General features: G+C 33.6%; 2 protein-coding genes and 1 long non-coding RNA gene across 5 annotated transcripts in view; 1 reads left to right on the forward strand and 2 right to left on the reverse strand.

The window, feature by feature from the left end:
- SCaMC (Short Calcium-binding Mitochondrial Carrier) overlaps nucleotides 1-26883 on the reverse strand; it is a 74746-nt gene that overhangs the window by 26298 nt on the left and 21565 nt on the right. For all 3 annotated transcript variants that reach the window (XR_011782175.1, XM_040721848.2, XM_040721849.2), the window contains one exon: nucleotides 25266-25353. Coding sequence is in view for 2 of the 3 variants with exons in the window: in XM_040721848.2 (XP_040577782.1) it covers nucleotides 25266-25353 (88 nt within the window). In the remaining variant the exon portion in view is untranslated. The remainder of the gene's footprint in view (nucleotides 1-25265; nucleotides 25354-26883) is intronic.
- On the reverse strand, nucleotides 3898-7320 carry LOC121126527 (uncharacterized). Its single transcript, XR_005866969.2, has 3 exons — nucleotides 5136-7320; nucleotides 5019-5067; nucleotides 3898-4930 (listed from the first exon to the last, which is right to left on the reverse strand). It is a non-coding gene; the product is annotated as an uncharacterized lncRNA (long non-coding RNA).
- Nucleotides 20308-25582, forward strand: LOC121126524 (rho GTPase-activating protein 17). Its single transcript, XM_040721850.2, has 3 exons — nucleotides 20308-23306; nucleotides 23380-23742; nucleotides 23811-25582. Exon 3 carries the CDS (start codon nucleotides 23871-23873, stop codon nucleotides 25179-25181), a length of 1311 nt encoding a protein of 436 aa, XP_040577784.1. The 5' UTR covers nucleotides 20308-23306; nucleotides 23380-23742; nucleotides 23811-23870; the 3' UTR covers nucleotides 25182-25582.

Consider the following 26883-nt stretch of genomic DNA (forward strand, 5'->3'; position numbering starts at 1 on the left):
AAGTAAACACACTTTTAGGGAAATTTTTGACATGTCTGATAATTGATCAGGTTGTTTATCTCAACAAAAACTTCAAATGGGTATAACTCCCCTCAGAGTCAATTTCAAAATTGTTGGCTTCAACATACTCACAAGAGCAAAGGCTTCAATTTCACTTTTATAAAAACATAAAAATTGTATAAAATTGCCATTAAAACATAATTTGTGAAATATCAAAAATGGAGCCACAGGCAAGTTGCAAGTTTGATTTCCCCAATTTTTCGTTAGAGCTTTAGGCTACACATACCCTATGAGGGTACAACAAATTAAAGTGGGATCTGAAAGGAATCATCTTCATTTAGGCCCATAATTGAAAGCTAAAAACTCGTGCGTGTACTCGTGGATGACAGAGAGTAAAACTCGTGTTAAACCTTGTTGGACTCGGAGTAGAATTGAGGATCGACATCTGAGAAATTCTAGTCTATATGTCCTTGCTATATATGGAAGGTCTTTGTGTTCATTTATTTCCTCTGATGGCTGCTTGCAGCTAATCTAATGAAACATCATTACAGCATCTCCTTGAAAACATTCTTCAAATTGTTAGGGTGACCACTAGGGGGGTTTGTATTTCAACTTTTATTGAAATTGATTGCAGCTAATTAGGACAAGTTGGGATTGAGTTATCTTTAGGTAGCACACCTAGTTGAATGTTTGAAAAGAATTCTTTATTGTGTCAATAAAGATTAAAATACAGTATTAATCATTATTTTGGATCCATGTAATATGATAGGACATTATTCTATCCAATAATAAATATTAATAGTTATTTTCTTTTTCAAAAGCTACAATATGGAGTAAAAAGAGAGAATAAAAAATATTGATACTGATTTTTCCAAATTGTACAAAAAACGATAGGCACTCTACGCAATTAATCCAATTTTCTTAACTTTTAACTAAATTTTTTCCCATAGGAAAATTTAACAAAAAAAAAAAAAATCGTTAAATACTTTTTATAGGTTAAATAATGTCTATCAAAATTATTTTATTTAAAATAACCCCTTCGTATCATAATTCACTAATTTTAATTTAAGAGTGTTTCCCTTGTTTCATAATTTGATCCAGATGTGCGACCTAAAAATGACCTCATAGAAAAATGTTTAATCTATATTCCAAGCAAGTCGAAAAATAAATCATCTAATGATCTCATTTATTTACAATTTATTTGATTTTTTATAAACCTGAAAGGTATTTTTTATGCAAATCTACCCAAGTTTATTATAGCTTAATACTGAAAAAGGGTAACTTTTTTTAGCGTTACCACGAAAGAACTTTTAGGGCGTCTGCAAGATAACATATATAAATATTTTATTTAGTTTTTGGCAGATTTTTTGTTTTTCAGAATTTTTTTGAAGAAAAATCCAATGATATTCAAACAAATTAAAATTTTTGGTAATTTTAAATTACATATATAATTTTTTTTTTTTTAAATATATTTCAAATATTCAGTTTTTTGAAAAAAAAATTACGAGAATCCGTAGCTATTTATAGAAAATTAAATTTATATGCAAAAAACTTTCAAAAATTAAATATTTTGGAAAGAGATTTAAAAAATTCCATAAGTTAAATTTCAAATATAAATTTTTTTTGGAAAAAAATTTCAAAATCCATAGCCATTTACAGAAAATTAGTTGTTTTTTTTCTGTCAATTTTGAAAAATTACATATTTTGGAAAAGGATTTGAATAATTAAATTTTTTAGAAAAATATTAAGTTTTTGGAAGAAAAATTTAAAAATTAAATTTTTTGGAGAAAAATTTCTATTGGTCGTAGGTATTTACAGAAAATAATTTTTTTGTAAAAAAAAAATAATAATATGAAATATTTTTTGGGAAAAAAGATTTGAAATTTTTTAGGAAAAAATTTTCAAATACAATTTTTTTTTTTGCGGACGCCCCTGTGGTGGCATGTTGTTTATTTCATAGTATTCCCACTACCCCTAAAACTTTCTAAATTACCCCATTTGGGGTAATTTACCTCTTTTCCTTAGCACTGGATTATTAGATCATGCACACATAAAATAATTATGAGCAAACATGCAAGGGTGGAATTATATTTCTAGATGTATTTTTAATATAATAGGTCAATATAATATGTCTTGTAGATTTGTACATAATTTGCAAATGACATCATAATTACAAATACCCATGTATGTCTAAGTGAGAGGGTTTAAAAATGAAAAAAAAAACTACTACTGCCCAAATCCATCCGTCTATCAGCCCACCCACGCACAATTAGCATGCATCATAGAGAGTGTATGGCATTTTATATTATTAATGTACAATTAAAATACATGTGGTTTATCAACATACAAACAATCCTGAGCACAAATCAAAAAAGGAGAAAATCCGCATTTATTCATTTTTTTCATATACCGAGTGTTGCATTAAACACTTTCAATTTGAAACTTCAACAAGATATAATTTATTAATTAACAATAGAATTTCAACAAAATTAATACTACCGATAGATGTGTGTCTGAACTATATGAATCATTAATGTAGCCGTCCTTAGTGCCAATGATGGCTTCCAGGCGGTGGCAAAAGTCCTAGCACCCGCTTGGGATGTAGTCCTCTGTCATGGCGTCTCCATGCTGTCTGACAGTGGCCTTGAGGGCTTCGTTTTTTGGATGACGGACACTACAGGCCTTCCCCTCGACATGTACACAAAATGTGTAGTCGAGGGGTTTGGCATCAGGGCTGGAGGGGGCCAAAAGTGTCAAAAAAGAGCTCAAAAAAACTCATTGAAAAGAGTCTCACAACGGAAGAGATAGGTTTATTTCATTGCTGGCGTCCAAAGTAGCCTCTCTACCCCCACAAGGCACTTTTTATATTGCTCTCTGGAGAGCCTAGAATTAAATTCCGATATCCCTTGCATACGCCCTCATTGACTTGAGGAGATTAGCCTGGGCTTTTTTCTTTAACTCCTCCGAGTCCAGTTTGGCCTTTTTGACAACGACCTTCTTCCTCACAAACGTTGTGGATATGCTGACAGCGTAGAAGTTGGCCCTGGAGACGTCCAACTGCTTGAAGTGTGGGAATGGAAATTCGTAAATCACGTTCAAGTGTCATTTTCTCGGCTTGTACGTAAGCTACAGAGCTCAGGTTTGTTTAATTATGCTTTAATTGATCTATTTTGAATTAATTTCAATAACTCAACCTTCATTAATCATTGAATTAGTAAGGGTTCAGATTCAATGGACTTCCCGGTAAATGTAATATGCCCACAATTTCATTGACATATTTAAGTCAATTATTAGCTTAATATTCAAATTACTGGGATAAGTTATGATACCCAAGATCATTAGCTATAGTTTAAAACCTATATTTGATCGTCTTATATTGAACCAGATATGGCCTTTTCAAACAAAATATGACAATTTATTCTTCTTTTATTGTACGATCAATTTTGCCAACTTACAGCGGAATTTGCAGCACACCCAGAGGGTTAATAAGAATATTTTTTTAATAAACGATAATTATTACGAACAAACATTCATATAAACTTTACTTAATTTATATAGATATACAAAGAGCCCAATATTTGATAGACATATTTTAGTCAATTATACAACTTATATTTCAAATTATTAAGATGAAGATACCCAAAAATTATAGCTATAGTTTATAACTTTCATTTTATTTAAAAGCCTTATATTGACCTCAATATGGCTCCTCTCAAATTTAATCATTCAATTTATCATTCTTTCATTGTGATAATCCATTAGGTTACTTTAAGAGTAAACACAACAAAGGGTTCATTAGAATAATTTTCTTATACAAATTGACGATAATTATTTGTCAATGAACACAAACGTAATCCAATCAAAATTTAGTTTGATATACCCACAAACATACAACAATTCAGATGAACTTTGCTTTATTACCATAGATATACATACAGTCCAATATTTCATAGACAGATTTTGTAAATTAAAAGGTTCTTATTTGATATTGTGGGATTAGTTAAAATACCCAAGAATTTTAGATCCTATACCGGGGTGAAACTTGACATTTACATACTTAAAAAGAAAATAGCTTGCAATTCTTTTATACTACATTTAAAAAGAATCTTTATTAATAATTTTCTGATACATATGTCAAATTGATTTATTCTATTGGGCCGCCAGTGGCCTCATGCATGGCGGCAAGCTTCTTCCAAACAGTTCAATGAAGTTTGGGTCCATAGAAGTCACTCCTCGTCGTCGGAGGCCTTCATGACTTCAAGTTTCGGGTGACAGATGCAACAGGCTATCCTTTGGATGTGTGGCCTGAAAGAATAGTCGAGGAGATTGACATCCGGACTGTATGGTGGCGATGTTGCTAGGTATGAAGATCTGAGTGATTTTTGCAGCGTGAGCGGGTCCCCTTATTGCTGAATGACGACGTTGCCGTAGGGGAAATTTGCCTGAACATAGGGATGCAGGTTGGCCTTGAGAACGTCGATTTACATAGGTACTCTAAGCATGTAACCCACACAGTCACTCTTGATGGCGTCCTCGAGGGTTATTTGCAATAATGATGGGCCCTTTCCGGAGCCCTCCTTCCTCTCTATAGTCTTGTTGTGGTTTAGCCTCTTCTTAACATTGTTGATGGTCTTAGACGCCATTTCCATCAGCCTGGCCACCTCTGATGGTTGAGTTGATGACCTAAGCCATGAATCTCGCTGCAAATTATATTTCTTGTCGGATTTTCAAAAAAATCATAAAGCAGAAGGAGCTTGAGATACATGGCTACCTATACAATTAAAGACAGTTATAATTTCCCTCACAGAACCTCTCAAAATCAATAAAGTACAAGTGTGTAAGTTTCCTGTTTCCACCCGGTACTTATATTTATTTAGGATACAGAAGCACTAAACTCCAATCTATTGACATGATCATAATTTATCAATTTCTATAGAAATCAATAAAAGAAGGACTTTAATAAGAAATAAGATCAGTGATCTAAAATTATAAACTGTTGTATACATTTGAGACCATACCTTTCACAAGGGCGTCCGCAGGGCTTGGGCTAAAGGGGTAATAACAATTCTTCAAAAAAAAAAATATATTAAAAATTAAATTTTGTGATTTTTTTTTGATTTTTTTTTTAAATTTACTTTTTTCATTTTTTTCTCAAAAAAAATCCAATAACCAAGGTCGCCCTAAAATATAGTCCAGCAGACGCCCCTGGTTCAGCAACAATACAAACGTAATCCAGACTCCATTTTGATAAAAGTCCTTCTAGTTTGTCTTTATCTTGATGGGCCACACATGTCCAGATCCTTTAAACCCAAGTCTCTCATCTCACACGTTGTTACTTTATTATAACGCGCGACTTTACCTCATACAACTTCGTTTATTTATCAAAAAGAATAAAATATGAAATAGCCAACACGTATAAAGTGACACGAGTAAATCGACAGCTGACAACAAAATACATTGGGTATTTGTATGTTAGCAAAGTAACACCGTACTCCACGAGCAATTATATAACACTTTTGAACAATACGAAAAAACAAGACGCAACATCATTAAAAATACATATTTACAGCGTGCGTCAGAGAATCGCGAGAAATAAAACTTAGCCAAGGACAATACCATTGGAGACTGCGGGTTGGAGTTACAAAAAATTACTATTCATGCAAGTAATTATATAAATACTCAACTTTCACTCTTCAAAATGTCAAACATCTACCTCAACTATGGTCTCAATTATGCCCCTGAAGCCACTGCAGACCCTCACAACATAGTCGGCCCGTATATCAGCTCATTCTTCCTCAACACCAGCTTCTTCTTCCTTACATCTCTAACACTTATTGTTGTCTTATTATTTGATCAAAACAAACATCATTTGAAAGCTGAAATGCAGAAATTTAAAACCTTTGCTCTACAAAACTTCGAAAATTTTCTCTTTTTTTAAATCGAAAATTAGCTTTAAAGATATTTCTGCAATTTGCTGACGAACCGTGTACGTATGATTAAACACATCTCGATGTCATTTTAGTAAAAACCCCTCTCTGCAGTCTGTAAAAACTCGTATAAATATATTAAAAATGTACTCTTTGTAAATGTCTATATATTTATAAGAAGTCATTGTGGAATCTACTTTTTGTCGTGTCATGTTATGACTTATGTCATACCGTAGAGGTGGTGATAAGGGAGAGGAAATGCAAGGCCAATGAGATTAGAAGAGAGTAATATTAAGAATAAATTCTTATGTCACGGTGTTAACTCACAATTTGTAGTCAGCTGTTGATATTTCTGCTTATTTTCTCATAATCAGTCTTCTGATCCTTGATTGGTTAAATTAGAAATTGTCAAGCTGTGAACTATTCGCAATAATAAATTGAATAATTAATTCTACAAGGTTGATCTTATCTATTGTTACAGATTTAATTCTTTTCAATTTTTCTCTTGAAAAATTGAAACAAGAGGTTTTGTGAGGATATTTATTTCACAAAATTATTTGAAGATATTCCTCGCCACAACTTTTATTCAATATTTGAGCTCCCAGCTTTAATAACTACCTCTATACGAGGCCTAAGATGTTGCTCCAACTTGCTACAAAGATTATACATGTTCATAGTAAGAGGTCATTAAATATTTTGAGGTCAAAGGTTAACGTAGCAAAAACGTTAAAAATACATAACCGACTATAACTTGTAAATGTAGAGAAAGGTACAGAGCTCAAATTGGTGTCCATATGTAGGTTTTATAAAGATGTTTCTTATAGAAAAAAAAAATTAATTCAGGAAAAATGACCCAAAGTGGATGTGTGAGCTCAACCGAATTCTCATTCTAGTTTTATTTTATTATCTCAAGCTTTTATCATTATTAAGGGTTTGTCCTCATAAAAAGAGGGATTGTAACACTATGTTGCAGAATTATACGAGTAAGTCCTTGTTGGACTGAAAGTAGAATTAAGGATTGACATTGAAGTAATTCCTCTCCATATTATTCCCAGATACTGAGTGGGATTTGTGTTTATTTCTTTCCTCTCACGACCGATTGGAGCAAATGAAACATCATCACAGCTGAGCTGTTCTCATCCAATACATTCTTAAAATTGTCCGGGTTACTAACTCCTTTTTCGGATTTTTCCTTGTTAAAAAGCAAATATGCTTACAATTTACAAGCCGTTTTATACATATATTACAGCCTCCGTCAGTGAAATTACTAAGCCAAAGTCAATCCCTCATGAAGGCTGTGGAGGTTGTAGTAGAAAAAATCTTTAGCAATGCAATTGTTTATTTACATCTTCAACTTTCATTTTTCCCCACCGCTCTGAACATTGTAGCTCTGAGACACTCAACTTCCCTGGAAGTTTTTGCATTAACCTTGTTAGATTGTCCTCGATGGTGTCCCCTAATTGCTCCAAAACTCCTCAATCTTCACTTTGTTCTGTCCTTTACTACAAAGCTTCATCTCCTGACTTTTTCTATATTTCTTCTTCTCCTGTTAAATAAGTATCTTTTCGCAAGGGACAATCTCAAAAATGGAGGGATTAGTGTTACGGCGCGGAGCAAGTTAGCAACTCGTTGTCTTTATCCTCCATTTCCAGCAATTTTTCAAAATAAATATCATTTGAAAGAAGAACGTGTAAACTTAACAACTTTTATTCTACAAAGCATTGACAATTTAAAGATATTTCTACAATAATCTTAATGCATACATATCTCGTATATGGCTTAATAAACCATATAAAAAAATGAGAAAAATTACAAGGACAGACGGTTAAGAACCGGTCCCAATGAGTGACAGTCCTACGGATCAATCCTTAAATCGGACTGGACCGAATAAATAAGGACCGACACAACACAATCTCCTCGAGGCCAGTTCAAGTGGATTATGGTTAATCAATGCCACTTAACAAACTTCGTTACACTGAGACCCTTGTCTTCTAAGAGAGTTGCTAAAGTAGGCTATCAGCTTCTACATATCTTCCATTATTTTGAAGCACCAGCCATCCTCCAGAGCGACAACAGTTTACAACTAAAGTAATCATCGAGCTTAAACAATTGTAGCCTCAGCTCATAATGATTCATGGCAAGGCAAAACATTCACAAAAATCAAGGATCAAAGCTTTTTCTGTGATTAGCTGACACGCGCTGTATAAGGGTCCGGATCTAGGGGCTGTCTCTACCCCTCCATCAAAACGCGATTGCGTAAGGCACGTATTGTCAGAGGGGAATTATAGCGGATTTAATATATGTTTGTTTCTCACATAAGAATTGTGTATTCCAAAGTAAGTCATTTTTAAATATATATATATATGAACTACAATTTGAACAGATATTTATTTATTTATTAAAAAAAAATATAAGGAACAATCTATTATATACACATGTATATAATAAACATATTAAGTAAAAGCTTTCTAATAGAATGTAATATTCTTAAAACTGAGGTAAAATATTTATTTTTAAACAAAAAAAAAACTAACTAACTAACTACAAAATAATAATAACAATCAAGTAATAACTAAAGAAAAACAAAAGAAGAGAAAGAAGGATGGAAAAGATGTGGGTGCGTCAACATAAAAATAGTCTTGAATATCAATAAAGAAAAAGGAGAAAATCCCCCAAAAAGTGTTTACTTTACTTACGTCATGTACACAGATAAGAAAAAGTTTGGAAAAAAAAAAAATAGTGTTTCATCATTTTAGATCAATGTGTATGACTTTATCAATATTTTTCTAATTTAACCAGAGGGTAATAATTACTATTAAAAAATTGATCCATAAATTTTTTGTTTTTTATTCGTCTCTAAAAATCTACCTGTATTGGCTTGGCTTGATTGCATATGTAATGTAATGTATGAAAGATTAGTAGTTAATTCCTTTCAAAATGGTGCTCATTCTGTCCTGTAGACACAAGCCATTCCTTCTGGGAAGAGATTAATTTGAAGGAAGTTTGTTTTTCAAAGAGACAATGCCCCCCAAACATACATCCATGCTCTGCAAAAACATTTTGGAAAAGAAAGAAGCCTCTTACATTTTTTCTATTATGCAATGACCAGCTCCATCTCCTGATTTGAATCCAATAGAGCTATTGTGAGAACACCTTGAGAGAAAAGTTCGGGAAAAGTGCTCAAAAGTAAGTGGAACATTTTGAAGAATGCTTGGAATTATATCACACCTGCCTATCTTGAAAAACTAACGGTAGGAATGCTAATAGTCGGTAAAGGGATCATTCCATCCCAAATCACGTAAGGAAACATAATTTGTAATCCTACCCTCTCCGATTTTGATGAAACTTGGCACAATTGATGCCTGTGTGTTGAAACTAACTCCTTTGAAATTTTATACAGTTTGGATCAATATTTTGAATTTTTGACTTTTTCGACAAATTTGACCCCAAATTTTAAAAATCCTATATCTCCGCAACCAATTGACCAATATGGATGTATGAACTATCATTGTAAAAGTAATAATCCCAGAAAACCAATTCTGGTATCACTTTTTAGAGTTGGAATATAGAAAGGGGGCAATGACCTTCTAAATAAAAATTTTCAGATTTTGCGACCCTTGAACTTCAACTCAAAATAAAACATTAACAAGAAATAATCCCCCTCCAGTTTTTTGATATATTATAATAAATAGTATGAATATTCATTTTCATGCAAGATCAGGCCAAGGTTATGAGGGAGGTTTTTTTGATGAAGCTAAAATTTAAACAAAAATACAATGATTTTTTACAAATAAACTTTATTTTTTCTTCATTTTAATAACCTAATTACTTTGTTACCTGCTGATCAAGTCATAGGTAGTTGGAAAAATAAGTCAAATTCCATATTATTCCAAAGTTTTGGTTGCAAATTTATAGGGGGTGTAAACGAAAAATTTAGAGAGTTTACGTATTATTATTTAATGTTTTTATATATTTACAGGGTGACCCAATACATAAGTCGTAGGACAGAAATTCAAGTCAATATTTTTCTTAGACATGTGAATATTTAAAAAAAATTATGTTTGTTGCATATGATTCATGCAACTTCCATCTTTGTTTGTTGTTACACAAACTTTTTTCTAAAACTTGTTCTTGATCCTCTAACGACGACAACATGAACCCGAGGCACACCATCATTTCACTTCATTTGGAAGGGAGGAGCTGTAGGACCATAATCAAGGACCTGAAAGAGCTCAATGTGTCCAATTTATAGATCCACTACACGATCAAACGGTACAAGGAGACCCGGAGTGGTCGCCCAAGGCCATGAGGACACCCAGGTTGATCGAGGAAAAGAGGTCGGAAATCTACTGCAAAAACTAGCCCTTTATGAAAAAGATGTCTCACGAGGCTGCTGTGTCTCGTGGAACCATGCAAAGGGTAGTTAAGGAGGATCCCAGGATGAAGCCGTATCGTCTACAAAAGCAGCAGCATCTAAGCGAGGTCAAAATGGCCATGAGCCTGATACGGGCGAGGGTGCTTCAGAAATTCATCAATTTTTGTACGCATGTTTCAAATATTTGGAGTGACGAGAAGATCTTTACCGTGGAGCTGTGGCTCACATGGACATGTGGCCCCTCCTTCCCCAGATCTTAACCTAATGGACTTCTCCATATAGTTCATTCTGGGCAAGGAGGTAAGTGTGACTTCCTACCACAGCGTCGTCGACTTGAAGGCCTGCCATTGATTCCGCATGAGACAACTTGTTGGAAAAGACCATCCGTATAGTATGTAAAACAGTTACAAAGCGTCTGAGAGCTGTAGTTGCCGCAAATGGTGACCATGTAAATGAAATGCCACTCATTTTGAAGGAAACTTTACCCCGATTGCAATCTTGTAAAAATATGTCTTGAGAAATAAATATTTGTGTACTTTCTTGGCTGTTGAAGTTGTCCCAGGACTTATGGGTCATCCTGTATACACTTGCAGTAGTATTCGGCATTGCCCACACTTTTTAGGCTTCCACAAACAGACAAACTTTGATTCAATTATATAGAAGATAACTCTTTGCTTTTTATAAGCACACTCAATGCTTAGCACGGCATTAACTCTATTTAAGAACGCAACCATTCTTTCGAAAAGAAACAGAAAAATGCTCAAAACCAGTTGGTAGTTAGCCAAATAAGTCACATTATACCAACAGCTACTTATCTCTTAAGTAGTATCATTAACTACAATCATTGTGATAGTATTTATCCACAATTTTTAAAATGAATTACATAATACAAAATCCTACATAGTATTTTATTTGATACTGTAATATAATTTTGCTTAGTCATTTTTACTTAAAAGCATAGCTATAGATCTGTATTTTTATTGGATAGACAAAATTAATTCATAGAAATAATCAAATGGCTAATATCTGTATATATATAATACAGTTTGTGTTTGCCTTTAATGGGTGCCCACACCGTTGGGCCTATTGATTTTCGGGGTGGGGGTCATATAAAGGCGCTTATTCAATACCCAAACCACAAAATTATTTTTTTTTAGCTCAAAGAGACTAAATAACGTGTTTAGCTAGTATCAAAAAGTGACTGGCGTATCAAAAAAGAACTATACGAATAAAAACGTTTTTTTTAATTTAGTCAAAATCAAAAAAGATATGGGAAAAATAAGAAATCGGTGAAAATTGCACTTTCAGTTTTTGTTTTTTTAAGTGCAAAAATATTGGATTTGTTGATAAAATAAAGTTTGTAGAAATTTGTCTGAAAATTCGTTAGCATATAAATTTGACACATAAAAATTAATGTTTAATTGAAATGTCTGTCATTTTCAGATTAAAAAAAAAATTATATTTTCTTTAGTCAATATTTAAGAAGAAATACCACAAAACGATGCATTTTGGATATAATTCAATAGACCTCAATATTGTATTTTAGTCTTTTTCATTTCCGGAATATTTTATTACATCAAGGCTCATTTTTTCGGCATTTTTCTCCATAACTTTGTGGTTTTGCAAGTACGAAAAAATCGTGGTAGGTATATGTTCCTCTTTACAATGCAACAAATACTATAAACTACTGTTTCTTTTGCAAAATTAGTACAAAATAGTTTTTTTGCTATTTTATTCACGAATTTCGATTTGACAATTTTTTCACAAAAATAAAAGATAGACTTCTTCTCATCTAGGTAAATTTTATATATGTTGTTAAACTATTTTAAGTTCATAGCACTTTTTTTTTTTATGGATTCATAATATGTTTCATATGATATAGATCATCTATATTAATGGAGTATAGTTGTTTGTATGTATGCGTGCTATCCGTAAGTAGAGATATGCCGGATTTGGATCCGAAATACCCGGGTACGGTATAAATATAGTTGTATTATCTGAAAAATCCGAGACCTGAATTGGCTGCAGGTATTCGAGCTTTTACGGCTCATAAAAAAGATTCAAGGGAATTTCCAGATCTTAAAATTGCTGAATACTTAATACTAGTTCACACGTCCTTACCTTTATTGTATCACACAACTTTTCCCCCAAAAAAGAAACGGGAAAAGGGTTAAAAATCCCTTGGTAGTTAGGCTTTTTTTTTCAACTATGAACCTATTGTTCTATGATTGCTAAGAATTGTTTTCAGTTTAATATGAGCTAATTATAATTCAACCAATCAACATTAAGAACACTGATTAGGAGAAAAGAAGGAAATTCATCCACAGCTGACTACAAAATACACTGTATATTTTTGTGCTCGCGAGATAACACAGTGTACACTAACACTAAAATGTACATTATATTTGGTTGTTAGCTGGAGAAGTTTCTTCTTGTTTTCCTCTAATCAGTGTTCCTTACATTGATTGGTTGGATAGGAAATAGTTCCTATTAAACAATTATTAACTTTAATAATTACAAAGTTGGAAGCATTGGCCAACTACCAACTGTTTTTGACCTTTTTCTTGTTTCATTTCGGAGGAGAGGTTGCAAGATACAATGACGTATCCAATATCATTATTGAAAAAAAAATATTCCATGTATATAAGTATCTTCTAATAGTAAAAACATTCGGTTATTTATTGTTTTGGCATCAGTAATCAGTAAAAATGGAACCTTAATCCAGATCCTTTTTTTATTTAAATCTGAATTTCGTGTAAAATACTTATACAATTTGCGACAAATATCTGTCTAATTTTAGTTTCGAATCTGGAACCAAAAGTTAGGGTACCCGAAATTTATCTGAGTATTTAACCTTACTTGGATAAATTTTGGGTACCCTAATCCTAGCCTAATTGAAATTCGAAAAATGGTTGAATAACCAACCTGCCTATTGTACATTATTCTTTATTGATAAACTAGTGTTGAATCGGTCAACAAAATGTGATCCCCTCGACTACAGCTTTTGTATGCATATTGAGGGGAAGGCCTGCAGTGTCCGTCATCCCAACACATAGGTTCTCAAAATTTACTGTCAACCATCACTAGGAGGCCATGACGAGAGGACTACAGCGGGTGTTCAGCCTTTTACCGCCACCTAGAAGCCATCGTTGCCGGCTACATTAATCTATTTACAGTATTCATTTTGTTGAAATTCATTTCTTAATTAATAAATTATATGTTGCCGAATTTTAAAATTCAAAGTGTTAATATTTTAATGGACTACTTGGTAGACTATACCACGTCAAAAATGATCTTGTAGGTCTCAAACTTTGCGTAAGCTAGGTGTTTGATAGTCTCTAGGAGATAAAGTCTGTTGTGCAAAGGGAGAGGGGCATATTAACCCGAAAACGGTACAGTCTAATGTACATTATACAAGTACACACATAAATATCAACATTATGCACAATATATAATATAGCATTTTCAAATGACGTCAACATTGTTGGGTCATTTTGCGGACCTAAACTATCAAGTCTAGTAACAATTCAACTCCTTTTTTCAAGGAAAATAGTGAGTTATTGGATCATGTTTAAATGGGACCAACAAATAAAAGGACTCAAACCCTATATCAAAAATCTATATCTTTATTGCCTGGTTTTATATTACACTTCAATGTATTTTCAATATGTATGTTATTACAATCTTATTTCCATATTGAAGTCAAAAATCAACTATGACAATGGAATATGAATATGATATTTTCCCTACGTTTATCGTCCCTAATAAAATACAATTGTACAAATTTAAACATTTAATAGATTATATTAAAATATCCCTATTTATAATTAGCATTAAGTCGTATTCAATGCAGGTGTCAAGTCTTTTTTTTATTCATAATGCCATTTGATGGAGTTTCATCAAGATTTATTGGAAATTTGTTCATTTTATGGGTACTTGCTACATTCTCCTTAAATTATTTTGCCTAGAGGATATTTTACCAATGTACATGTAAATAAATGAAGTTTATTTGCAGGGCTTGACGATCATTAAAATTAGCCACTAGCCAACAGGCTAGTCAATTTATTTTTGCAAGCCATGTGAAAAATTAACTAGCCTTCAAGGTTACTCTCTGTCCTTTTTTGAGCACACAAGAATATTCAATCAGGGTTTAAATATAATTGAATATAGTAGGAAAAGAAGTTTTCTACTCAGGAATTAAATAATAATGACAACAGCTCAGGAAAAGAAAATCCAATCTCCAGATTATCAATTAAAAAAAACCCAAAAAAAAAACCACACGATTTATATCATTAAATATGACAATTATAGCTCCACGAGTACTTAAGAATTAAATGGCAGTTGGTATGATTGATTTACTTGGCTAATTATCAATTGATTTCAGGTCTTTTTTCCTCCGTTTTTGTTTTCAGAATGTTCGCGTTTTGAACGTTGATTGGTCCCGAAAAAAATGTATTAACCCAGAATACCACAAGATATAAACGACCTATGTACGTGATATATAAACAGGGATATTTGATTGGGTTAGATTTGAAGGTCTATAGAACACCGTTTTGTTCCATCAGAAACAAGGACACAAAGTGCTTTACGCAATATGTTAATTAGATTGGTTAGTTCTGGAATTCAAAATGTGGGTTCCACGCGTGGAAATGTCAGTTTTGTTAAAACAAAAGTTTAAACTACACAGGAAGTAAAATATTCCATAATTTGTCTTTTAAAAATATTTTTGACTTACAAATTACCCGTAATATTTGCTTTAAATGTATATTCGAGGGTTGAGACGTTGACACAAGGTAATATATATGATTTGAACCAAAAATTGTCCATGTAAATGCGGTACTTATGATACAGAATTACAAAGACAGCTGTCTTTTAAAGATTGGTACTAATTGAATATGAGATGATTTAAAAAAAAACCATCTATGTATGAAGCCGTGACTTCTAAGCCCTTGTGTTATAAAGCTCATTTATTTACATATATATTAAGGCAAAATATCTTTGAGGAAAAATGGCTTTAAGGCAAAATCGTTTCAGGAAAAATGTTCTGGGGCACAATGGTTTAAGGCAAAGTATTTTGCACACACTTTTTGTAGTAAGAATACCAATTATGAGTCCTTAAGATGGTGACTCCTTCACTTATGATGCAAAGATGACGTCAGTAAATATAACATAATAACATATTCATATTAACTAAGAAAATAAGGCGAATAATGGTCTCTAAGTTATTCACTTTATCCTTGTAGGTAAATATAAATTATACTCACGCCGAAGCAACATGAATACTAAAAAATAGAAAACAGACAATTATACTATCAGGAATTTGAAAATCAAGTGGAAAATGAGTCATGGACTTCAGGGTTCCCATTATTTCTATATACCTAGAGTTGAGTAGTTTATAATGAAAAAAAAATATATAAAAAAGTGTGCAAGGAGAAGGCGAGAGCAAGAAATACGGTACACGGTCTATAATGGTAGGTTTATTTTAACAGTGAGATGCATTATATGAACAAGAAAGCGTTTGAATGAAGAAAACTGCTGAGTTTAATTCCAAGAACATTACCTCCGCTGTCAAGCATGAGGGTGGAAAAATGATATTTTAGGGGTGTTTCTCTACTATGGGGGAATGGACGACTTCATGGCATCCAAGCGAGGATAGCCCTAGCCATGTACCCTAGAAATATTGGACAACAACTTTCTTCTCTCAGGACAAAATCGTGGAGGGCTCCCAGCACAACAATGACACAAAATATGTTCTTGAAGCAGCATAGCCAGTCTCTGGATCTCACTACCAAAGAAAATCTGTCTCAGCCGACAAACGTACAAAATCAGCAAGGGATCAATATATGTGAAGGATTGAGATACATATGATTATTAGCTGACTATGATTACTTATAACTCTTAAATACATTTTCTTTCTCCGAATCTTAAAAACTCTATTTGTCATCTCCTTTCGAGTTGTTTTACGTCTTTTTATTTAACCCTTCGTTAGTGAAATGGGGTTTTCTACTTTGATCAAATTGATTTAATTCTTTTTTAAATAGCTTTTAAGGCTAGAAACAGGATTAATATGCTCCTGAAATATCTTTCAGACTGAATGCAACTAGTTGTTCCAAACATGTAATTTCTTGGAACAATTTGCAAATTTTGCAATTTTTATCAAGGTTTGGTGATTTTGATTAATATGTTCCCTTTCATGTTGTTCTTTTCCTTTGTCTATTTCCTTTTTTCTTAAATTTCGATCTAACCGTTGCTACAAATGTAATATCAGCTGTTATCCCATACATCACACTCAATCCCATCAAAGTTAATGAGGCTATTTTTAGTACCAAAAGTTCCTTCAAAGTAATTAATATTTCATATAATTATTTTATTGAAAATGAAATTATAATATTGTAACCCTAATAAATACCAATTATATCTTGTTGATGCCCAAATCTAATGATGTTATGATTAATTAGCGTAATTTTAAGTCTATGTAAACTTAGTATAATTTATAAATAAAATTCGTTTAATATTTGGATTAACGTTTAACTCAAGTTAATTCACTTCGTCAAAGAAAGGATTTTCACTAACGGAGGATTAAATAAACACGAAAGAATTAGTAGCCCTGGTTGGAAGTGGATTGCGCTAGAAAATATCGGGCTTCAAGCTAAGTCAGGCTACGAGGTGTAGTGTTTTGGGCCAGAATATGAAAATCTATATATTAAAAGTTTTATAATATATACTCATAAGAGCTAAATATATTTAAAACACATCAGAATGTAATAACTGATTGATGAAGTCAAATATCACAAATATATATATATATTTTTTAGATTTCTTCCAAACGAAAAAATATTCCAGTATTAAACAAAAATTTCTTCATTTGGGGAGGGGGTAGGGGGGTTGTTGAATCAAAAATGACGCCATTGATTAGTTGTAAAAGGAATTATTTTACATTATAAATCAAAGTCAGGCTGGAAGGTTCGGGACTAGAATAAATCCACTTCTAGTCCTGGTTACAAGTCTTCATTTGATGTAACTATAAGACTGCATTTTGCTCCAATATTATGAAATTTCGAATATCTTATACCGAGAAATATTGAGCAACAACATTATTCCTCCCGTGCAGAGCACTTACAATGGATCGTGGATGGGCCTTGGAGCAAACAACAATGACCCAAAATATACTGCAAAAGCAACAAAGGAGTGGCACAAGAAGAAACATATTACGTTCATAGATTGGCCTAGTAAGTCTCTGGATCTCAATACCATAGAAAATATTTATCAGTGGGCAAACTTATCGACAAGGAATCGTTTTTTCACCTGTATTTCACTCAATAATAGACTCAAATATCCGGGAAGGATTGAGATACATACAGGTTGCAACCTCTATTTAACATCCAACACGATTTTTTTTCATTGGATTTTCTATCTAACTAATCCTCCGATTTTAATCAAAACTAATGCCAAATGAAAGCTGAACAAAAAAAATATGTTGTTCAATACCGGCCTCAGCTTGACTTTATGACAGTCTTCTTTGGCATATTCCGGACTTCCTTCCGAATGCTTTACATCAAATCGGATTTTTATTCGAAAAAAGTCCAAGTTTAAAAATAAGTTGATTCAACCCGGTCAATATTTTCTTAGCAATGCGGGTTGGCTGTTGTTGATTCATAATTGTTGATTTCGAACTCTCCAAACAGGAAGAACCGTTACAGGCTTAAGAAGTTTGCAATCTCAAAATTCCCTCAACCGCCACAGATTGCAACAAGGACACTCTGCCTTTTAATGATACTTCTTTGATCGATGCCATATTTTTTTAACTGACGCCAAACACTTGGGGCGTCAAAGACAAAAAAAGAAACAATGTCCTGCCTGAGCATGTGCAGCTGTCGCAGCACTCAAAGTTCATTCTTAAATAACAACAGCATGTTGTATATTATAAGCTGCCTATGAATTATGTTAGGGTGATTAGAGCAGTCTTTCTCAAACTTTTAGACTCACCCCAATACATATTTTAAAAAATATGAAAATTTAATTCGTACCCTCAATGAGAGTTGTTCTATCTCCCTTTAATAAATGTACCACAGAACCTAAGTAATCCAAGTCTAAAACCCTCATTTGATATAACTAATAGGCTCTATTGTGCTACAATATTATGAACTTTTAAATACCTACCATAAAATTAGTCATTTATCAAATTGTGATCCAAATGACCTTTAAATACAACTAAAGGATTAATCAGAATAATTTACTAATACCTACCTTATAGTATACATGGAAATGAATTATAAACATGACTTAAAGAGACTATAAGGGCGTCAGGGATCAAATTATCGCTTACTTTAAACCTGGATAACTTGAAGACGACATTATCAAATAAAAACCGGTTACCAAATAGGAAAGCTATTCTCGTCAGCTGACGATATGTAGTTCAGTTAGCATCATGCCGTCATCATATGAGGAGATAAAGAGCTATAAGTGGAACGAGGAGCTTTCGAGGTCCGCCGTAGTCATGGCATTGGTTAATAATGGAGGTGAAATTTCCGACTCAACGATTGATTCAACCTTAAGAGTTAATTTACGGACTGTTCAGCGTATCGGTAGGAAGCTACAGGACACCTGTGATGTAAAAAATAAAGAGGGCACCCAAGGAGGAGAGCGCCGACAGGAAGGTCAGGGACACCGACTTTGTCGACAAGGTGAAGAAGATGGTTGAGGATGACCCTACCAGGTCCATGAAGGCCATGGCGAGGGATCTGGCTGGGCAATAGGACTGCACCATGAGAAAACAATAAGAGACTGTTATCTGAGGATTTAAGGCCTCAGGAGCTACAATGGTACAATCTATAAGAAAAAAAATCATCAAGACTCCATCAAGGAGGTATTCGGCAACATGGGTAATGATATGGTCAGAAGACCCTGTGGCCGGTTCAGAGGCCGTTATTGATGCCAACGGTGATTATATCGAATGAATGGCTACTCTATACCTATATGCTCGTCATAGTTTTGATTTTCAATAAAAAAGTTAAAAAATGTATATTTTGGTTTGTTTTTTGTAGAAAAATATTTTGGCGACAATTTGATCCCCGCTCCCTTTATATCTATCAAGAATGTTTTTTCTCATCTCTAATTCCGATTCGTCTCAAATTCGGTATATGCGCTTTTTCATCTCTTGTGCAGTTCATAGTGATATATCACATCTTTTGACTACGATTCATCTAATATGATTTAATAGAAATCAACAGGGTTATACATTTTTCTTTAGAATAAACTATTAATTACAACCATGGTTCATAGTATCTGAATCATATTTGTACTCTAAAAATTATTCAAGTTATTTTAAATCAAAAATACAATCAAAATATCTCTTGATCGAGGCTACGTGAATCTTGAACATAATTCATATAAATAGTTTGTGTTTACTTTTTATTTCAACCATCTTGTCTGCTCTTTCCTTTTTAATCTCTTTAATCTTGACTATTATTGAAGAAAACAAAATTAATTCTAATGATGACTATCATTCTAGCATGATTTTGTGCTGACGGACACTACCAACCACATATAATGACCTGTATGAAGGAGCGCCATACTTTTAAAGTTTAAAAGCAGTGCTAGACGTGGTGTCAGCGTATAGGTATTAGTGTTGCGTTTCGGTTCGAAAATATTAGATCGGTATGGGACCGTTATGACTTGTAGTCCTTAAAATCAGTTCAGTCTGGACTTCCCTCAAAGGACAATTCGATCTAGATCCCGTTGTTACCTTTATTGTATCACACAACTCTTCCTCCGAAAATAAACCGGAGGGAAAAGGCCCATAATCAGTCTGCCCAACTATAGAAATATTATGTAATCATTGTTGGAAATTGTTCGCAGCTTCAGAAGAACTACTTCGAATTCAACCAATCAAGGTTCAGAAAACTAATTCAGGGGGGAAGGAAAGCAGAAACATCAATAGTTGACAAAAAATAATGTAAATTTTTGTATTAACGAGGTATCGTCGTGAGAACGGTCTCAATTTTTTTTTTTTTTTTTTTTTGTCAAGACGAATTCTAGAGATGAATTGTTGATGACGTATGCTGTGCTTCAAAATTGTGAGGATCCACTTACAATTGACGAAAACACGCTGTGTAATGTGTTGCATAACTCATATTACTCATGAATAACTATGTCATTATTTATAACGAGACGACTTAATTTAGAAATTGGAATAGAAAAAATGGTTGTAGCGTGTGCTCTTTCTTCTTTAATGGGTCTTCGTGGTGGCAACTCCTACCTCTGAAGTAAGCATTATACCCTACCTCTCGTGTAATTGTTTTGAAAATGCATAACAAAATAAATAAATATACAATTAAATAAATTTTCTTACACTAATGCTATTTAAATGTGGAAGGGCCTCCTCTTAATCAAAGTCCTTACCCCCTCAAAATTAAAACAAAGGTATTTATTCTGTATTTTTTCTCATTGCGCTCTTTTTATATATACATAATTGACATTTTTTTATCCGTATTTTTTAGCTTTTTTTTTTAATTGGTCACCTGAAGAATTAATTTTTATTTCCTCAGCTTTTGTCTTCATTATTAAATTCCTGAGAGGAGTGAACTTCCCTTTCTACTAACGTTCAATTATATTCGAAACCTCATTGAACATTCGTGCAAGTTCAGTAAAGAGGGAGAGATTTGTTGCTGAGTTATAATTATAAGACCTTATTGGACCCAGAGTATAATTGAGGATCGACATCGTAGTTATTCTTGCCAATGCCCTTGTTTACTTCCTTCGCCCCTTCCCCTTCGTAACAGCTGTTTGTAGCTGATCTAATGAAACCTCATTACAGCTAAGTTGCTCTCATTTTTTGACGATTTTTTTTTAACATACCCAAAATACATACAATTTTCATCACACATCCTTACTCATGATTCAGGAATGGGGAAAAAATCAATCCATAGATTGGGACATTCAAAAAATCGAGCCAGGATTTGAAAAAGATTAATTTTCCGTCATAAATCACAATCTGAACAATAATATCCCTCCAAATTGCTCTAAAAAAATCCCATAAAACCGAACCAAAAAAATAAATTCGGTCTTGGAGCAAGTCCCAACACTAATAGGTACATTTTATCCATGTACTTGTATTCCCTCAATGAATACTTCATCATCACCGTACATAGTCAAAATCTGATGTATCCTTAGGCAATATGAGGCCTGAAAGGACACGAATCTACAGGCGGACGACCCGTCTGGTACATTGATATAATAGGAAGGAAGATAGCGAGATGAGGGGAGAAGAAAACCTGCTTTATTTTTGGGTCTACCTTTGGTCGTATATAGTGGCAGTAGTATTTCATGGACATTTCCATATGTTGTTGTCCGACGCAGGCAGGGTGGTGTGAGGAAAATAATGATCAGTCCATCTTTCATGCTCTACGTGCTATGAGCCAATGACTGACTAGATATTGAGTCTCTAGTAGTGTTGCTCATACGTCTTGTCCTTCCTCCTTCTACCTCCCCCCTCTCCAATAGGCAATAGTCTATCCACACTCCCCTATTTATTTATTTCATTATCAACTACTTTGACGAAAAATAATAGAGAATTATTTTATAATAGTGCACAAATGATGTACTTTGTCCACATTCTTCTTATCCTCTCTCTCTCTCCGTCAGCATCAGGACAACATGCTCTACCACCAACACCACAGGAGAAGTGGTGATTCATCCATTCTGGAAATTTTGAATGAAATCCTCCTCTCAGCCCGTACTCCCTTCTACAACACCTTCTTCAATATCCTTTACACGCCTGTGTATTGCCTTAGTATTAATCATTATTGTTATACAGTATAATAATTTTAATATATATTACTATTATCTATGCGAAATTGATAATATATAGTTACTAGTTGTAAGTAATAATAATTGACGTTTCCCCCACACACACAGCACACTCCTAAAGTGTAATTTCTCTCCTCTCTCGCTCTCTGGCAGGGAGTTGTTACGAGGAATAAACACTCCACTCCGTATTGTTAAAGATATACTTACTTACTTGAAGTTAGTCGTTTGTGTATACACTCCGACTATAAGTCTATTAGAAGAAAAAGAAACAGAACGACAACAACAGGACAAGGAGTAGTGTAGTATTATATTGTATATATATTATTATAAGAGTGAATGTGATACGTACAAGGGATTATTACTTATCTATTATGTAGTTGACTAATAGGATTGGAAACGTTATTCGTGATTCCTGAATACTATTATTTTAAAATCAGGCATCCTCATCGAATCGTAGAACTATCTTCTCCTACTTACAAGTTATAATAAACGTCTGCCTCCTACACCTTTTCTCCCATAGACGCACTTAGAACACATAATAAGTCATTAAGTCAAAGAGGAGAAGAAGAAAAATATTCTTGTTCAACAATTCAAAGAGAGAAGCACATTTATATAAGAATGAAACGTTTTCATCATATTCATATGAAGCATCTTCGTCGTCATCCTTGATGATAAGAAAGGAAGAAACAACGAGTAACGGGGCCAGAAGAGAAGACGTTAGAACATATAGTTGTAGTAATCAGTGCGTATATTTAAATCTACTATAAAAATATTACTATTAAGAAAACAAGTATCTCTCTCTTCTTCATCACCTCACCTCTCAACAAAATCATCCATAATATTATCAAGGACTAAGTAACATTGTGTATTTTCACAAACTAATACTTAATAATAGTGTTTAAAAAAAAAAAAACTACCAAGAACAAGCTGGAAGCGGGACTTCAAAAGGAAAGAATATATATATATTTATTTAAAAAAACACACAATAAATGAAAACTGCATAGTTAAGCACAAGGACAACGGTTGGGGGTACTAAATAAGATTCTTTATCGAAAAACATACCAACATAGAGAATAAATACATAGAATAGTAACGGACTCATCATCACTATGAATTTCAACTGGCTCAAGCCACAAGAAGTCTTAAATGACGACTATGCAATAACGGCCGAAACCAGGCTCATGGCCTTAAAAAAGGTAACAACATAACAAACTAAAAATACTGATTTTGCAACCATTTAATATTCCTACCTTTAAACTTAATTTACAGGCTGGCAAAATGATAAAAAAAAAAGCGTGGAAGAGTCCCTCAGGACAAATACTTCTAGGTCAAGTGTTAAAAAGGAAGATGATCTTGAGGCTAAAAAGAGAAGAGCAGTGGAGCATATTCATGGAGAGAATCTTGCCTCTGCGTGTCAAGTTCTGACAGAAGTCAAAACAGCACAAAATCTCACCTCACCCCTTCAAACCATTGTAGAGCACTATGCTAATCTAGAGAAAACGGTGGCTCATATGTTGGCCGTACATGAAAGTGAAATGGAGATGCTCATCCTTGGTAATACACCTCTTTTTAAACTCGTCTCAGATGAAATACCCGTCTATACTGCCAACAAAAAGGATTTGGAGCATTTAGGTAAGGTCTTGGAAAGAGAGGCTTGATTGATTTTCTCAATTATAAATACATCTTATTTCACTTTTCAGCCAAAAAAACACGTCAGTGCAAATAATTTACTAGAAAAAGAGCTACGGAGACTAGAGAAAATGGAACAGCAGAGAAAGGATCAGCTTGAGCAACAGCAGCAGCAGAACTCTACAACTACAACAGGAGGAACAAATGGAGACACCAATAACGCAAATCCTCCCAACGTGTCCTCAACTGGTGAAACAGAGGAATCATCTGGCTCTTCCTCGACTACTCCAGAGGCAATTGAGGACACAGGCTCCATACTAGCTCAAAGGGAAAAAACAGAGAAATTATTATATGAAAAGGAGGTTCTGGAAAAGGATCTTGGGATTGAGGAGGCTAAAGTTACTTCACAGTTGCTCACGCTCACCTCACGAGAGAATCGATATGCAGTCACAGTGTACAATTTAATGCGATTGAAGAAGGGGTTCTATGAGAACGCCTTCAAAACCATCGAGGCTGAACTACCCAACATGGAACGGATCTTACTTGAAACATCTCAGAGACCCGTGTTTGGGGAAAGACTCAGTGATCACCTTCGTTCCACTGGGAGAACAATTGCATTGCCCATTCATTTATCTGTGCATAACCTTCTACGTTTTGGCTTAGAAGAAGAGGGACTCTTTCGCATCTCCCCCAAACAAATCAAGTTGGACAAATATAAGGCTCAATTAGATGCAAATATCGGAGTGTCTCTTGACGAAGAGGACTCGCATTTACAAGCAGGTCTTTTAAAGTGTTATCTAAGAGAACTCCCAGAGCCCTTACTCACAACGGTTGAAGATTTTTCTCCTGAGGAGATTTACATGGCATGGATGGAGGCTGCAGCCTCGAAGGCCAAGGATAGAAAAATTCGACACTTTCAAATCGTACTGGGGGAGCTAACAAAACAGGCCTATGACAACATTCAATTCCTCATCAAGTTTCTATCCCTTCTATCAAAGGAGAGCGGGAGCACAAAAATGAATTCGAAAAATCTGGCTATTGTTCTGGGGCCTAATTTACTGTCACGGTGCCCAATGGTGGATCAGGGTAAATTAGATAGTGTAATATCCATCATGGTGACACTCATCGAGCACTACGACGAGATTTTCCCGAATGATATCCAGCTTGATCAATATGATGAAGACCTCGACACCTTCAAGGAGTCCAATTCCACCCTAGTTCCTCTTAGTCAATCCCTTAAACTTCCATCCAGTCAAAACAATGAACAGCAACTCTCACCGGGAATGAGTCAAAAAAGACGTCAGTCTTTTCGCACTTTTCGCAAAAACATTATGGCTAAACTATCTCCTCCCTCAAATCCAAGCAACGCTAATGGTCCTAGCCTATCTCCAAGTCTTAACCACAAACCCATTGTGATAGAAAAGGATCCAAATAGTATATAATAACACACATTTCATAAAATTATGTTATAATCATCATGTGACAAGGATGATGAGAATAGCATAAGAAATAAGCGAAGAAATTACCTTTTTAATAGTCCTTCAGCTTCTGTGGGCGTAATGCTGATTCCCATTTTTTTAAAAGCACCAATGATTTCATCGACGCAAAGCTTACCTGAAATTTGGAAGATACGTAATTAAAACACGGATGGATAGATAATAAAATGGATGAGTGATCAAACTACTTAAGTTCATACACATCTCTCCCTGGGTTTCCGTTGGTGTTTTGTTTGTTTGTTAATTGCATTTCTAAATCATTATTCTTTTAATTAAAAATTCATTATATATCTACCTACATATAATTAATTATCTAGTTGTAGAATATATATATATCCATATTATTATAGAGCGGTTTTCACGTGACGTCAGCATTTTGTGGGCCTTAACAACCCAGTTTTATAACAATTAAAGTTACTTCTTCATATTAAGGATAATTAGTGAACTATGTTATGTCAAAACGGGACCAACAAATAAAAGGACTTACAGCGGACTGTCACTCAAAAAGTTATCTCTGTATTGCCTAGTTTTATTATATATAAAACCCTATAATCATTTGTTAATACATCGATGATATAGAACCTTATTTATTTGGTACAGTTCGGTCCAGTCTTTGGACCGGCCCTTAATACTCAGTACGAGAAAACTGATTAAACAAAGAAGAAGTAAAGTTGAGCGACGTGATCAAGGAACGAAGTTTTTAGGAATGAACTGGACCAGAGTGAGACTGACTTGGAAGGGACTGGAGTCTTCAGTCCTAAATAACGAGAGTCACAACACTAATTGACAATGTAGACAGTCAATTATTAACTGGAATAATATGGATAATATATCCACAAAATATATAAATGTACAAATTGAGACAATTTTAAGGATTTTCAGTGGATGTGACGTTGATTATTTTCAAATATCACTGTTTATAATTGGGTTTAAGTAGTTTTTAAAACAGGTGTTCATTGTTTATGGACTGTTACAGTCATTTGATGGAGTGCCATCAGGAGTAATTGGCTATTTGATCATTTTATATACTAAAAACACAGCCCCCAAGATGGCGTCTCCTTCAATAATGATGTAATATATGACGTCAGTCAAAATACTTTAATATATTTGCGGGTAGAGAGAAATGAAAGGAGTTTTTACTAGTCCGACACAGAATATTATTATGTAATGATGTATCAATATATATATTTTTGGAGAATCATACAATTTAAAGTGAAATTGATTTTATATTTATCATTCAATATTTATTTATTATTTTAATACGTATTGCGTTATGTATGTATAATATTACTTATTTGCTAAAGGAAAAAAAACCGAAAAACTAAGTGAAAATAATTAATAAGTATTTATATATCAAATTCTCTGATGTAATACAACTTTTTGAGTGTGTATTTTGTGCGTTATTTAATCATAGTCGAATTACGAATTAGAAAGCACAAATAAGAAATATATATTATAATATATGCTATTTTATTTATTTCAGTTGTTTCTTCTATAAATATCATATAATGTATTGTGAGGGATATCCGCTAGAGGGAGTATACTGTCGACACAAAAACAAGACATAATGATGTGGATTAGATTTGTATTCTTAAACGAATATTTGTTCATTTCTACCAACAAATATTTCTTATTAACCCTTTCTCTG

Source organism: Lepeophtheirus salmonis, chromosome 11 (genome assembly GCF_016086655.4).
Source record: "Lepeophtheirus salmonis chromosome 11, UVic_Lsal_1.4, whole genome shotgun sequence".
NCBI lineage: Eukaryota > Metazoa > Arthropoda > Copepoda > Siphonostomatoida > Caligidae > Lepeophtheirus > Lepeophtheirus salmonis.